Here is a 16,126-nt window from a genome sequence, read left to right as displayed (position 1 = left end):
CTTAAAACGCTAATTTATAAGCTTTAATGCTTCTATACTTGATTTTTTTCCCCAGTTTCAGAAATCTGTAAATTTTCATGCAAATCGATACAAAATTAGTCCATCAAAACAAATAGATGCAAAAACAATACAGTTTGACGGTCTTGAATGATTCATTTAAAACTTGATTTTGGAAGTAAAAATGGATGCACTTTGAGGGTTCCATCCAAACTTGATTGGAAGTGAAAATCTATGCAAAATTAATGTATTTTGATGGTTCTATCAAGACTTGATTTTGGAAGTTACTAACGAGCATATTTGATGCACTTCAATAGTTGTATCAAAACTTGATTTTGTAAGTCTATTTCAATGCAAAATGGAGGCAATACCAATACAATTTGATGAAAAAAAAATGAGAAAATAATTGCATAAAAATTTGATTAAACTTTGAAGAGGCATTTGATGTGATTATTTTTAATTTTTGTATTTTTTTTAATATCCACACATGTCAAATATTGTAGGCCATTTGGCCCACTATTTCTCAAAAAAAAAAAAAAAGAACATCATTGTCTAAATTCATGTTTTTTTTTTAAAATTTTGCATTGATACATCATTGTTATTGCATTGATTTTGATTTCCAAAATTAAATTTTTATGGAACCATCAATTTTGCATCCAACTTGTCTTCTAAAATTATATTTTGATGGACCATCAATTTTGTATTGACTTTGTTGTCCTAAATCAACTTTTGATAGAACAAATGATTTTGTGTTGAAACTGTATTAATTTTGTTCATAATCTTGTAGATCTTAGATTTCCATATCCAAAAAAAGGTGAAAAAAATAATCATGCTTTGTTTAAAACATATAAATTAGTGTATTAAGTGGAATATTGTCTTGGGTTCAAGCCAAAATCTATTATGTAATGTGCACTTACTTTTATGTATTTAGATTTATATTTATGTAATAAAATTTAGAATAAATAACTAATAATCTTCTTGATTAATTTAATTACCGATTGGATGGTATTGAGTAAAATATTATAATAATGCTCATTTGATTTTGTATTTTGAAATCATACATATTTAGTATTCTATACTCAAATTTAATTAATAAAATTTTATCAATTTAATCAAATTGTTCTCAATTATATGAGTTTTAAATTCAAATTTAATTACTTAATTATATATAACTGACGAAAATTTGGTTGTATTGAGAAAATTTTATTAATCAAATATTAATTTAGGACACTAAATATGTATGATTTTAAAATACAAAATACTATATGAACATTATTGAAAAATTATAATACTAAAATAATACTTTGCAAAATTACATCATACCAAATGAATAAATTTCCTAAAACATTAAAATTGAACAACTCACCCTAATTCATAAACCATAGCCAATTTGGTATAACTATGATTCTCTTTACGTTTTCTGAATAATAAAATAAAATCTGATTGTTAGTAGCATAACTTAACAGCTTGATCTTTTATTAGCTTTACAAAACAAGCCCTAAGAAATTGAGATTTTGCACCAATCTATATCAGCTCGAAACCTAATTAATAATAATCACTTTGAAGCACATATAACAAAATTATCTCTTCAAATTCATCAAAACTCCAATTGAAACTACAACCATTTATATAAATATTAAACTGAATGAACAGGAAATTTCATAAACAAACAATTCTTCAAAATCCATGAGACACCACTTGATGATGATTGCCCATGAAACGCCTAGTTCATATATATATATATATATATAGTTATATTATACATAAAATTTGGTACTAAAATAAAAATAAAAATAAAAAACAGTAAAGTTACAAAAAGTAGTAATCCAATTCCAAATTAATTAAGCTACATCTAGGATTTTCTAGTCCTAAAGCAGCTAAATCACAAGGAAAATTCACACTCTACTATAAAATAGATCAAACCCAGATCAGATTTAAGTGCCAAAATTCAATTATTTACCTTTTTTTTCTTTTCTTAATTGTAACTTAAAATAAATTCAAGAGTCAAACTTGTCGAACTGTTGGAGCATTTGGAAGATGGTGAGATTCTGAGTTGGAAGAGGAGGCAATGGTGACATTCTCGTCAGGGGCATTATCGTCTTATCATTGCTACTAAAATCATCGTCGTCGTCGTCATCGTCATCATCGTCAGTGTACTCGTTCTCTCCGGTTAGAGTCATGTGGTGCCTCTTACGAACCGGACGCTCTATAACCGCACCAACCTCTTCTTCATCGTCTTCCTCTTCTCCTCCTTTCTTCACCACTGTCGAGTTCTCTGCCAGTGCCACTCTCTTCTCTCTCTTTCCTTCCTCCTGTCAAAACAAGTTTTCTCACTAACCAAACAGAAAACTAATCTTTTTTAAGTTCAATCTTCAAAAAAAAAAAAAGTTTGACTTACATTGATAACAGAAGAATGGGGTATGGGGCATTTGACAGGCCTATCTTCATCAGGAGGCTCCATTGGGTGTTCAACTGGCCAAATTTCGAACTCAAATTCAACTCCATTCTCATGATTATGGTTCATCATCATCATCGTAGTATCCATAACAAAGTTGCTTCTTTCTTCTGCTTCTGTTTCTATATCTTCTGCTATACACGAACCTACTCTGTTCTCCTTTTCTTCCTAAATTCAACAATGGAAAACAAATAAAAGCTTTTAGCTCGAAACTAAGAACACCCCATTTCACTAAAATGTGATATTGGCTTTTGTAAAGTGAGAGAGAAAGAAAAGAAAAACTTACGAAATCATCTTCGCGTGAAGGTCCGTTGGAGAAAATGTTCATAGTTTTATCCCAGAACAAAGAGCTTGAGAGGAGAGAGAGAGAGAGAGAGAGAGAGAGAGTGAGGTAGATAGATAGAGACAGAGGAAAAGTGAGAGAAAGAAAGTGATGAAGGTGTGGGATCATCTGTATACAGTAGGAAGACGAAGAAAAGATTCCCACAAGGCCTCTTTTTCTTTCTTTCTTTCTTTCTTTGGTCTTTTTATTGGATTTCATTCCTCTGTTTTCTTTTTTGTTTTTGTTTTTGTTTTTGAATTTGATTTTTTTTTTGGGGGGTTAACTCTTTTGTTTTCTTTAATGGGTCGTTGTCCTGGACACACTTTCTCTTTTCTTGGCTTTCTCTCTCTGGGATAGAGAGAGAGAGAGAGAGAGAGAGAGAGGCTTTGTTGATTAGTAGCTTTAGTGAATAGTGAGGCGGTTTGTGTTGAAAATCTTTGCCTTACAGCGTCACCCTTTTCTGCTTTTTAATTTCCTTCTTTTCTTGGTTTTTGCAGAAATATGCAGAGAAAGAAAGAAAGAAAGAAAGAAAGAAAGAAGCCAGCTGTTGTATTTGAGGAGCCGATGATACCCTTTGCCATTTGTCTTTGGTAGAGAGAGAGAAAGCTTAAAGCTTAAAGCTTGTTCGTGTATATCCATACATATACACACAAATATATATATATATATAATGAAATTTATGAATAACTTTGCAGAGAAAGCAAAGGAGAGGAGATATCAGCTATCTAATACACTTTTCATAGCCGTTTCTTCATTTCGATGTGGTTTCGGATGTAAAGTGATTCTATTCCTTCGGTCTATAGTATAGTGAATAGTGTGTACATATATCACCATGCAAAATACATATATTATTAATAATAGTAATAATTAATATTGTAAGGTTTTATATTTTTTTTTGACCATGTGTTTTGTTTCATTATTTGTTTGTACTCTGTGTTTTGATAAATTATTTTTTAGACCCTATATTTTGTAAAATTGTTAAAATAGAACCCTAAATTCAATTTTAATGAAAAAAAAATTGAATATAACAACACAGTTTTTAAGCAGAATTATTTTATTTTTGTTATGAATTGTTAATTTGGTAAATTATTTGTGATTTTAGTTGAGAAAACATTAACCAAAATCGAGTTTAGGGTTCTATTTTAACTATTTTACAAAATATAGGGTCCAAAAAGTAATTTTTTTAAAATACAGAGTCCAAACAGGTAATGAGACAAAATACATGGTCCAAAAAAGTATAAACACATATTGTAATTATATTTAGAGAATTGATAAGGGGCACTACTAGTGCCGAACACTATAAGTAAGTGACATATCGCTATTAATGTAATTCAATATCGGGTCCCACTTATTTGAATTTAATAAGTATTATAGAGTATCGCTAGCTAATCATAGAGTGACACCTCATGTAGTATTGGTCACTTTAAAGAGTCGGATAACAACCTTTTATATGTATGCATTATTAAGTATATGGATTTTCTTTTGACATAAAAGATATATATGAGGTCGCTATTGGGTTACTATATATATAGTACGTGAAGTGGTATAAAGTTGATTTGTTGTACTTGGGCAATTTGTGGGAGACAACAAGGTACAAAGACATACATGTTCATGGTATGGTGATGGGTCAGATGTTTATATGTTATTTTTTATTTAACATATGTTAATTCCCATACTATATGTATATATATATAGAGGTAGGTTAGGTATTCAATGCTACTTAATTAAGATCATTATGTCCTATGTATAACAAAAATTATTGGCTTCTTTTTTTACTTTATATAGTGTAGTGTAGAGTGTAGACCATCATAATACAATAACATGCACTTACTTAAGATAACATACAATATTACTAGGTATTACAAGGAAATTAAGTCCACAAAATATCTTCCATATTGCTCCTCTTTTAGTGTTTCTCACAAAACTATCTTTTTAACCACTTAAATTGGCTTAACTACTCCTGAAAAATATCTATGGAATTCGAAATCATCATACTCACATTCTAAATACATTCAAATAGATCCACAAACATAATTCAAATTACAAAAGGAAACTCATGTTTAATTGATTCAAATCATATTTTGCAAAAGTTCACAAATTAGTTGAAGGAGTTCTTGAAGCAATTGATAATGGTAAGCAATATTGTTATTTATAATTTATGAGTATGTTGTAAAATAGTTTGTATGTATTTTTTAAATTGTTTCGGTTTAAAAAAATTAGAAAAATAAGTTTGTGTTAAGATGACATGCTTTCTATTAAAATTTATGTTTTATGTTTTTTTTTTGTTAGAACTAGAGGTTTGAACCCGTCGAACTAGGATCAAGCCCTAGATTTAACCATGCAACTTTTTAAAACCCAATCCAAACTAGGTTTTGAGCCAAAAAAAAATTGTAAAACACAAATTATAAATGAAAGTTTGCCATCAACATAAATTTAGTTTTCTAATAAATTTTTTTTCAACTTAGAATAGTTTGAAAAATAAATACAAACTATTTTATAACACGCTGATAAATTATAAATAACAATATTACTTATCCAATATCAATAGTTTCAAGAATTCCTTCCACTTTGTGAATTTTTGCAAGAGAAGATGTGAAGCTATTGAGCAAGGATTTATTCTTGTGATTCAAAATTTATCAGTGGATCTATTTAAGATTTAAAATTTGAGAGTGATAATTTGAGAGTAGAGTCGGCGCCCGAGAGGATTGGGGGCCCAATAATTTTTTTAGTATTTTTATAATATTTATATATAAAATAGTATTTTTGTAAATTTTTAGGGACTTTTGTATAGAAAAAAAATTATATTTTTCAAAATATTGACCATTTTTAAAGTGGGGGGCCTAGGCACGGACTTGACCCACCTATGCCTAGGGCCAGGCTTGACCCATCTATGCCTAGAGTCGGCCCTGTTTGGTGAGAAGATTTGAGTGTATTTCAAATTCCGTAAGTATTTTCATTATTTTTTGAGTATTAAGTTGTTTTTAAGAGGTAGTTAGGTCATTTTAAATGGGTAGATAGATATTTTTGTGATATAAATATATATATATAAAGATATGAGTAGTGTAAAAAGTGTGTTATGGGAACATTATATGGAGTTTCCCTATTATTTCTGGTCAATAAATGTACAATCATACGATGCAAGGTTGCAAGATATTGGTACAAAAAAGTGATTTATTTCAAACTATATGTCTGCCAATCATGAAAGTTAATTTAGTAAAAAGAAAATCACAAATTACTAAAAACAATAGTATTTGAAAAAACTACTGATTACATTCTGATTGAAAGATTTTGCTGCCTACTGTGGCTGTAACTGTAACTGTAAGGATGTGTAATTGTGTACTTTGTCTGATTTTGTTTTATTATTTTAGCTTTAAACATGGCTTCTCTTTTCTTTTAGCCCAAAATCACGGATTCTGGAAAAATTGTAAACATTTTGGGAGCCGAGAAGTCTTAAACTTCTTTGTAGAAACTTTGAACTCTATCTAGCAACAGCAAAATAAATAAATGTAGGAAACACTATCAAATTAATATTGAAATTGAATTAACACTCTAACAAAAACCATATACTGTTTAGAGTGTTTTGGTGGGAATCTTTTTTTTAAAAAAGTAAAAAAATTTAAAGCCTATTTAGTAGCTAATCTTGTCCAAATAGATAGTTTTCTAATGAAAATTTGAGGAAATATATGTATATTTATAATGTTACTATCTTTATAAAATATAGTTTTATTTTTAAATATTTCGTTTTTAAATTGTTGGTGTAAAATTTCTTCTCAATATCATAAAGGAGCACAAGAAAAAAAGCTTAGGCATTAGTCATTATTTGAGCTCAGGTCTATAACTCCCATCTTAGGTTTAGGTTCGAGCATAAGGTCACTAAGTTAAGCCTGTCATTCAATCTCACTCATAAGAGGAGAAATATCTAGGGGATTGCACCACTAGTTTGGTACTGCCCAATATTTTTCAATGATAAAAGTCAAGTAGAAAGTGTTTTGGACCTTTTTTAGAAGAATGTTTCTTGAATGGATTATTTTTTAGTTGCTAAAAAAGGTAGGGTTAACACGCAGAAAATAAATCAATATATTAGGGCAAAAAAGAGGGAGGACAACTCATCAAAACATGTGTTGAATTAAAATCTCGTATTTCTAGGCTTTCAGTATTATAACATAGAAAATGGATATCTTAACGTGAAGTTTAATGCGTGACAAAATTACATTTACAAACTTCCCCTTTGGCATGCAAATGAACAATGAACTAGGTGATTTTAAATTTAGCACACATAGCAACTGAAGAACAAGAAACATTAGACTAGAAACAACAACTAATCAACATATTAAAAGTACCAGTACAAAACAAAAATTAAGTTAGCCACCTACTCAAAATACATCATAGTATTCACACAAAAAAAAAACTATATGATAATCAGAATTACTCCCCCTCAGTGTTCAGAGGGCATGCCAAAGAACAGAACACAGTTACTTGGAGGACAACTTCTTCTTCTTCTTCTTCTTATAGTGTTTTTTATGCCAAAAGGAACTATAAACTCATTCTGAGTGGATGGCGCTGCAATATTCGGGTCAGCAACAATAGACCCTGTCTGATATGAGGGCACTTCTCCAAAAGGGTCATCAACAACCAAAGAAGCAACAGGAGGGTCAACGATATACTTCCCATGAGTGTGTGTCGCTTCACCAGCGGGTTCATTAGCAATACCTTGAGGCACAGAAATAGGAGGCAGTCCAAGATGAGTAAGGAAAGGTGGGTCAACGATATAAAATTTAATTATTTATGAATTTTGTTTCTTTAAAATCAAAATATGTACGACAAAGTAGACGAACTTTTCAAGCTTAGATTTTAATTGTTTGCATGTTTTGTAATGCCCTGATTACTTAAAGTGTTACGTGTGTGAATTTAAGTGAGAAGATTAATAAATAAATAAAAATTTAGTTTTTATTGATAAATAAAATAACCATAAATCCTTATTAAAAAACAAAATGTGATTCCAGAATCTCATGTATTTTAAGAAATTAAAACAATCTAACTAAAAACGTAACATATGTCATATACTTTTAAAAACTCCCAAGTACTTAACGAAAATATCTTTCATGAAAGAAAATGTGTTAAATAAACGTGAGGCCCGACCCCTAAGGTCATTAAATCCCAACATGTAGCCCACCACCGCAACCCTCCAACTCATGAAGGTACAACTACAACTTTATTTTTACCTGCATACAGAGTACCCGTGAGCCAAGCTCAATAAAAAGAGTTGTGAAGGACACAACCCCAAAACCCAAACATAGCAAAATTTAAACATAAATAAAACCAATACAATCATGCTTATCATACACATTTAATCGAAGTGTTCATAACATAAACATACCATAAATATACCACCCTTGCCACAACTCACTGCCTTTGTGACAGCCCCTTGGATTCTACCACACACCTAAGTTAAAGAAAATGTATCCTCCATAAGTTTGCAACATAGACGCAGTCATCACTACAATAATCATAAAACATGTTATTTCAAAACCAAGTACGTCAATCGTACACCCTGGATGCAGGTGTCCACTTTTCTTACCTCAACCACAACAGTGATCCACACACACATTCCTTCAAGTTTCCTTACCGAGCCTTAAGCCAACAACATACAAACATATCCTTTTAGAGACTTATAACTCAAACCAAGTGTCATGCAATCACTCTTACTCTTTCTAAGATCCAATTCACTTTAAAGTAACCTTAAGAAAGTCTTAAAACCACCAAACATAAAACCTCAAACCAAAACCTCAAAGCCCTAACCAAAACAAATGAAACGGGTTCCATTTTCGGGTGAGTAGCACAGTTGTGCCTAACGCCGTTCCTAGAATTGCTGGTATAATTTATTCTTCATGTTCTTCTTCTCCAATCAACCCAAACCTCCGTAACTCATCATTTAATCATTGTTTCTATCCTAAATGAACCACATAACATTCCTAGTATGATCTAGTCATGAAAACATAAAAAAAATCACATCCATGCAATCATCATGGTTCATGAATGATTAAGGTTTAAGAAACCTAACTTTGTCTTCCTCGCCAAACTATTCAATACCTATGCATACCAGACCTTTAATCAACCTTAAATCCACTATTATCATATTTTTAATCATTATATAACAGTAATATAGATCCTAGCATGCATGTATATTTATCAATTAATAATAACATATCGTGCTTTCTAACCATTTTTCACCATTAACATGCATCCAAGCTTCAAGAACCCTAATCATACCATCTATGGAAAGTCAAAAACATGATAGAACCCTAGCCATGAAATCATTCTTTCAATCACACCCCAAACAAGTTCCCAAAGATCCAAACTTGATAGAAGAGTTCCTTCTTATTCTTCCTTAGTGTTTCAAATCCTAGGCTAGTACAAATGTGTGAGAGAGAGAATTATGAGATCCAACCCTAACCCTAGTCTCTCTTTTTCTATTTATAATGACTCATTATCACAAAATTATCTTCCTATCATTGATCTAAGCTTTTCTATTACTTTACTTAAACCCTTTTTGGTAATTCTCTCTTAAACTATTAGTTTTAAAAATTAAAAATTATACTTTATACCATAAAACTCATAATTCTATTTTAACCCCTAATTTCCAATGTCCATGACACTTAAGTCCCTAATACTTGAACAATCATGTGATCACCTTTTTATAAATTTTCAAATAAAAATATGCATTTTTATTAATTCATTCACAATTTCAATATTATGCAAACATACATATCACACAGCACTTAAATTTCAAAAATTACTAAATTACCCCTAAACCATGGCCAAATTACCAAAATATCCCTCTATAAGGAAAGCGGATATTACATGTTTAGAGAGAAAAGTTTTTTTTTTTATATAAATATATATATGAGTTTATACATTTTTAGACCATGTGTTTTGCCTCATTCTCTGTTTGGACCCTTGTAGTGGACAAAATTCGTATACTTGAAAAATAATAGTCCAACAAGCAGTCAGTCAGCCCAATAAGCTATCTAACTAGCCAAGAAGGCCCAAAGCCCATGTAAAATAGGCTCGCATATACAAAGTACCATCCAATTACCCAAAACCATACCCGGACCCGAATTCGGATATACTCAGTCAGCCAGGGACCTTGAAACAGTCAAGACTCCCATCACGTTCGCCAAAAATCTTGGAATAAAACCACTTGGAGCGAGTCAAACGAATGAGAAAGACGGAGGAGGACGGAACGAGAAGGAGGACAATAAATAAGACCATCAGAGATTGAGAAAAGGCATCAAATAATCACTGAACTTTCTTTACTCTCTAATTGAAACGAAGGCTACTCTATTTCTGAGCAATCCGGTCAAGCAAGACTAATTAGCCAGTCTGATTGGACCTGACCTAGTCGCTTGACTCCTCCGTCATCGCCACCGTCATTCTGACCATTTTACGACTCCTCCATCCATCATCATTTCGACTATTTATATCTTAATTTTATTACTTTCTATTAGCTCTCGTTACAACCCGACTGACTTGAGCGTCGGAGTCCCTTTGGCTGACACCCCACCGGTGCTCCCAATTGAACTCTCGTCTCTCTTCTTTTTGTTATTGACAGGTTGCTGGTGCCCCTCTAATCAATTGTAGGAAATCACCTCTACAATTTGGCGCCCACCGTGGGGCCCTAGCAATCAGACGATCGACAAAGAGATCAAGAAGTTCACTTGAGAGCCATGTCAGACGTGACTGAGACACCCGATCTGTCTGCTCAACTCGCTGCTCTTACTGCCCAGATGAATGAAGAACGCGAGAAAATGAGGAGGCTCGAAGCTGAGAATGCTGACCTACTCGTACGAATGGAGGCCATGTCCTCTCAAGCCACCGAGGCTCAGCCATCCCGCTTCCGAGGCCCAGTTAGCCCTATGCAACCTCTGGGAGACCTCACTCCTATCTCTAACAGTGATGGACCGAATCAGACAATTCCATCACCCTCGGTAAGGAATTATCAAACTCCACCCACCATGTCTAACATTCAAAATTATGTTGTCAATACAGGCGAACAGGTAACCATGACTGAACATGGACATTCATCTGCGCCCGGATCACAGCAGATTCCGGTAGTCAGCCAGCCAGCCGGTGCAACTGGACAACAACAGATTCCAGGAGCCGGTCAGCCAGCCACTGGACCCGGACAGCAACAGATTCCAGGAGCCAGTCAGCCAGCCACTGGACTCGGACAGCAGCAGGTTCCAAGTGCTAGTCAGCCTACCATTGGAGCCAGCCAGATCATCATTGGAGCTGGTCAGAATATACCTGAGCAGCAGGTAATCGGATTAAATCACCCAGTCGTGAGCGAGCCAATCTGCCAAGCAACCACAAGCTCATTTCCAATCCAAGATCCTTAGTTGGCTCGAAAGTTAGCTGAGATGGAGGCACTCATTCAACGGATTCCTAGGATGCCGGCTCCGATTAAGAAGAGTGCAGCAAGCTGTTATGCAGACTCTCCATTCGTAGACGACATTGCACTAGTGGAAATGCCAAAGAAGTTCAACTTCCCAAATATGAAGATGTTTGACGGGACGTCTGACCCGGATGATCACATCGCACATTATAGGCAGAGGATGTTCACCGTTGCCATCCCACGCGATATGAGGGAAGCATGCATGTGTAAGGGGTTTGGTTCTAGTCTAATTGGACCAGCCCTCCAGTGGTATACTAATTTACCTAATAATTCTATTTCTACTTTTGCATAATTGACTGACACTTTTGTTGAGCAGTTTGCTAGTAGCAGGAAACTTGAAAAGTCTGCAGAAGACCTCTACATCATAGTTCAACGACGGGGTGAGCCTTTACGAGAGTACGTAGGCCGCTTCAACAAAGAAAATGTTTCTATAACCCATTGTAATCAGGACACAGCCATCTCAGCCTTCCGCAAGGGACTCCGGTACGACTCAGACCTATACAAAGAACTTACCAAGTATCCTTGCAAGACGATGGAAGACGTTCTCGCCAAAGCCTGGGCACAGATCAAGTGGGAGGAGGATGAAGCTAACTATTATCACTCTTCTCCAAGGAAAGACACTCGAAGAGACTCAAGGGCAGGTAGACGGCAGAGTGATAGACGATCCGAGCCATACCCATATCCCAACAGATCAGAGAGCAGAAGGAGGGAGTACAACCGGTCGTCCGAGACACGTCTGCGAGATGGACCAAAGATACCAGAATACAATCTCTCAATTTCACCAGCCGAAGTCGTTGGCGTACTGAAAGGACTCGGAGACAAAGTGAAATGGCCGGAAAGGATGAGGACTCCGTCTGACCAGCGAGACAAAGCAAAATGGTGTGAATTCCACAATGACCACGGTCACCGAACGGATGAGTGCATTGCCTTAAAACTCGAAGTATCCAACCTATTAAAACGTGGTCACCTGACTGACTTACTTACAGACAAAGGCAAAAGAACATTCCAGCAGGAGGCAGACAGGTCAGTCGTCCGAAGAGAAGTAACCCCGCCGAAGCCACCTACTCATGAACGGACGGTGAACGTAATAACTGGTGGCTCTGAGGTAAGCAGAATCACCCATTCAGCAGCCAAAAGACATGCCAGACAGACCAACTGGATCAAAGGAGAGTCCAGTGAGACAGAGAAGAATACCATCAACCTACCAGCCCAAACCATCAGTTTCTCAACAACAGAGTCAACCAGACTCCTCAACCCACATCATGATGCTCTTGTCATTGCACTTTACATTGCTAATTGTCTTACTAAACGTATACTTATTGATAATGGTAGTTCAGCTAACATTTTATTTTTAAGTGCTCTCAGGGAAATGGGAATAGATGAATCAAAGATTATAAAGAAGACTACAATCCTCATCGGTTTCAGTGGAGAACAAAAGAACACACTAGGAGAGATCGAGCTACCTGTCTATGCCGAAGGAGTCAATCTATGCACAAGATTCCTGGTAGTAGACTCTCTGTCTGCTTACAACGTGATATTGGGTCGACCATGGATACATGAAATGGGGGCAGTCCCTTCAACATACCACCAAGTCCTAAGGTTCCCAACTAAGTGGGGAGTAAAAGAAATTAAAGGCCAACAGAAAGATTCGAGAGCATGTTACCAGACTACCATGAAGGCCAAACCCGCTCAGTTATAGCAATTACAGGAAGACAGATTGACTGACTCCCAGATGAACCAACCAGACATGGAGGAGTTGGACGAAGTCCAGATACATCCGGACTATCCAGATCACAAAGTCCAAATCGGATCACGATTGGACCCTGACATCAGAACTGAACTCATTAACTTTTTATCTGCCCATTATGATTGTTTTGCTTGGTCCCATGCGGACATGAATGGAATTGACCCTGAAATAATTGTCCATAATTTGCAGGTTGATCCAGACTACCCACCAAGGAAACAAAAAAGAAGAAAATTTGCCCCTGAAAGGAACAAAGCCATTAACGAAGAAGTTCAAAAGCTTATTGATAATGGGTTTGTGAGGGAGGTGCATTATCCCGACTGGTTGGCTAACGTAGTCATCATGAAAAAAAAGAATGGCAAATGGCGAGTTTGCATTGACTTCACAGACCTCAACAAGGCGTGTCCAAAAGACTCATTCCCATTGCCGCACATAGACATGCTAGTAGACGCCGCAGCCGGTCATGAACTCCTAAGCTTCATGAACGCATACTCAGGATACAACCAGATCCTGATGCATCCAGACGACCAGGAAAAGACAGCCTTCATGACCAACTTAGGCATATTTTGCTACAAGGTCATGCCATTCGGATTGAAGAACGCAGGAGCAACATATCAGAGACTAGTCAACAAGATGTTTGTCGGCTTGCTGGGGAAGACGATGGAAGTCTACATTGACGACATGCTCGTCAAATCCCTCATTGCAAAGGACCATATCAGCCATTTAAAACAATCTTTTGACATTCTTAGGAAATATAATATGAAACTGAATCCAACTAAATGTTCTTTTGGTGTGACTGCAGGAAAGTTCCTTGGGTACCTAGTAACCCAAAGGGGAATTGAGGCAAACCCAGCACAGATAGAGTCAATCCAAAGGATTCCTTCCCCAAAGTGCGTAAAAGACGTACAGAAACTAACTGGACGCATTGCAGCACTCAGCCGATTCATCTTAAAGTCTTCAGAACGATGTCACCTCTTCTTCAACACACTAAGGAAGTCAAAAACCTTCGAGTGGACAGCTGAATGTGAAGAGGCACTGGGCCAGCTAAAACAGTACCTGACCAGCCCGCCTCTCCTCTCAAAGCCAAAAGACAATGAGACATTATTCATCTATCTAGCAGTATCCGAGACGGCAGTTAGCGCAGTCCTAGTCCGGGAAGAGGAAAGCAAGCAGTCTCCAGTCTACTATGTAAGCAAAGCTTTGCTTAACGCAGAAACCCGATATAGCCAGCTGGAGAAGCTTGCACTAGCACTCATCCACGCAGCAAGGAAGCTACGTCCATACTTCTAGTGCCATCCAATAACGGTCTTGACCACCTTTCCACTCAAAACAATCCTCCACAAACCAGAACCACAAACCAGAACTATCAGGCAGACTGACCAAGTGGGCGGTAGAGCTCAGCGAGTACGACGTAACATACAAGCCACGAACTTCCCTCAAATCTCAGGTATTAGCTGACTTCATTGCAGATTTTACACCTAATATGCATGTGCAGGCAGAAAAAGAACTTTGTTGTCTGACCGAGGGACAGTCAGTCGGAATCTGGAAGTTGCAAGTAGACGGCTCAAGTAACACCAGAGGAAGTGGACTCGGACTCGTCCTGACTTCACCCCAAGGTGACGTAATTGAACAAGCAGTCCGATGCGGGTTCAAAGCTACCAACAATGAAGCTGAATACGAAGCAATGATAGCTGGACTCGGACTAGCCAAAGACATGGGAGTAAAAAAGATCGTGGTCTTCAGTGATTCTCAATTGGTAGTCAACCAAATGCAAGGTAACTATCAGGCCCGAGATAACAAAATGACAGCCTACCTCAACAAGACTAAAGAGTTGCAGTCAATCTTCGACGAGTTCACTATCAACCAAGTACCAAGAGGGGAGAACAGTCATGCAGATGCATTAGCAAACCTTGGATCCTCCATCCAGACAACCGACCCCAAGACAATACCTGTAATATATCTCCAATGGCCAGCTGTCTGGAAAGATGAAGAAGAGCAAGTTAATGACATCTCCAACAACCGAACATGGATGACTCCAATAGTCGAGTACTTGGAACAGGACATTCTCCCCGAAGATAAGAACGAAGCACGTCGGGTCAAGGCTCAGTCAGCCCGCTTCACTATTATATAAGGTAAACTCTATAAACGTTCATTTTCTGGTCCATATTTGAAATGCATTAACCCTGCAGAGGCCAAATACGTACTGGCTGAGTTACATGAAGGAGAGTGCGGCAACCACTCTGGAGGACGAAGCTTGGCGCACCATGCCCTAACACAAGGCTACTACTGGCAAACTATGCGGGCTGATTCCTCTGATTATGCAAGACGATGCGACAAATGCCAACGGTTCGCTCAAATATCCCACCAACCTCCGAAGCGTCTCATCTCAATCACATCCCCTTGGCCATTCATGAAATGGGGGATGGATATAGTAGGCAAGCTTCCAACCGCACCAGGACAGAAAATGTACATGCTTGCAGTGACCGACTACTTCAGCAAGTGGATCGAAGCAGACTCATTCCACCAAGTCCGAGACAAAGAAGTAAAGGGTTTCATTAGGAAGAATGTGATCTGTAGGTACGGAGTACCAAAAGAAATTGTGACAGACAATGGTTCTCAATTCATCAGTTTCGACTTCCAAGACTTCTGCAAATTCTGGAACATCAAGCTCAGCTTCTCGACACCAAGGTATCCCCAAGAAAATGGACAGGCAGAGTCATCCAACAAGACCATCATGAACAACATCAAGAAGCGCCTCGAAAAAGCTAAGGGAAGATGGGCTGATGAGTTGCCGGGAGTCCTGTGGTCCTATCGAACCACAACCAGGACTGCGACAGGGGAGATACCATTCTCATTAGCTTACGGGATGGAGGCAATCATCCCTACTGAGAGCGAAGTTCCGACAGCCAGATATGAGCTAACTACAGACGAAGAAAATTGGGAAAACATGTGCCATGAACTCGACACCATTGACGAAAGAAGGGACAAAGCACTCTTAAGAGTCTCGGCCTATCAACAGAGCATAGCCAGACATTACAACAAGAACATCCGCACTCGGACATTCAAAGTAGGAGATTGGGTTCTACGAAGAGTCTTCCAGAACACTAAGGAAGCTGGAGCAGGTAAGCTCGCCCCGACATGGGAAGGTCCCTA

General features: G+C 36.8%; 1 protein-coding gene across 1 annotated transcript; it reads right to left on the bottom strand.

The window, feature by feature from the left end:
* Positions 1-1,639: 1,639 nt before the first annotated feature.
* LOC133824353 (uncharacterized) lies at positions 1,640-2,969 on the bottom strand. The gene is made up of 3 exons (XM_062257236.1): positions 2,739-2,969; positions 2,396-2,620; positions 1,640-2,309 (listed from the first exon to the last, which is right to left on the bottom strand). Exons 1-3 carry the CDS (start codon positions 2,901-2,903, stop codon positions 1,995-1,997), a joined length of 705 nt encoding a protein of 234 aa, XP_062113220.1. The 5' UTR covers positions 2,904-2,969; the 3' UTR covers positions 1,640-1,994.
* Positions 2,970-16,126: the final 13,157 nt, after the last annotated feature.

The sequence above is a fragment of the Humulus lupulus genome, chromosome 3, assembly GCF_963169125.1.
Source record: "Humulus lupulus chromosome 3, drHumLupu1.1, whole genome shotgun sequence".
Taxonomy (NCBI): domain Eukaryota; kingdom Viridiplantae; phylum Streptophyta; class Magnoliopsida; order Rosales; family Cannabaceae; genus Humulus; species Humulus lupulus.
Note: the sequence above shows the minus strand (reverse complement) of the source record. Positions and strands in the feature narration are given on the sequence as shown.

Excerpts from the sequence above, each read along its gene's own strand:
- LOC133824353 (XM_062257236.1), bottom strand. The coding sequence starts at position 2,903 with ATGATCCCACACCTTCATCACTTTCTTTCTCTCACTTTTCCTCTGTCT. Across the intron at positions 2,621-2,738 it reads CTTCACGCGAAGATGATTTC|GAAGAAAAGGAGAACAGAGT; the intron begins GTAAGTTTTTCT and ends TGTTGAATTTAG. Across the intron at positions 2,310-2,395 it reads CCCATTCTTCTGTTATCAAT|GAGGAAGGAAAGAGAGAGAA; the intron begins GTAAGTCAAACT and ends TTGTTTTGACAG.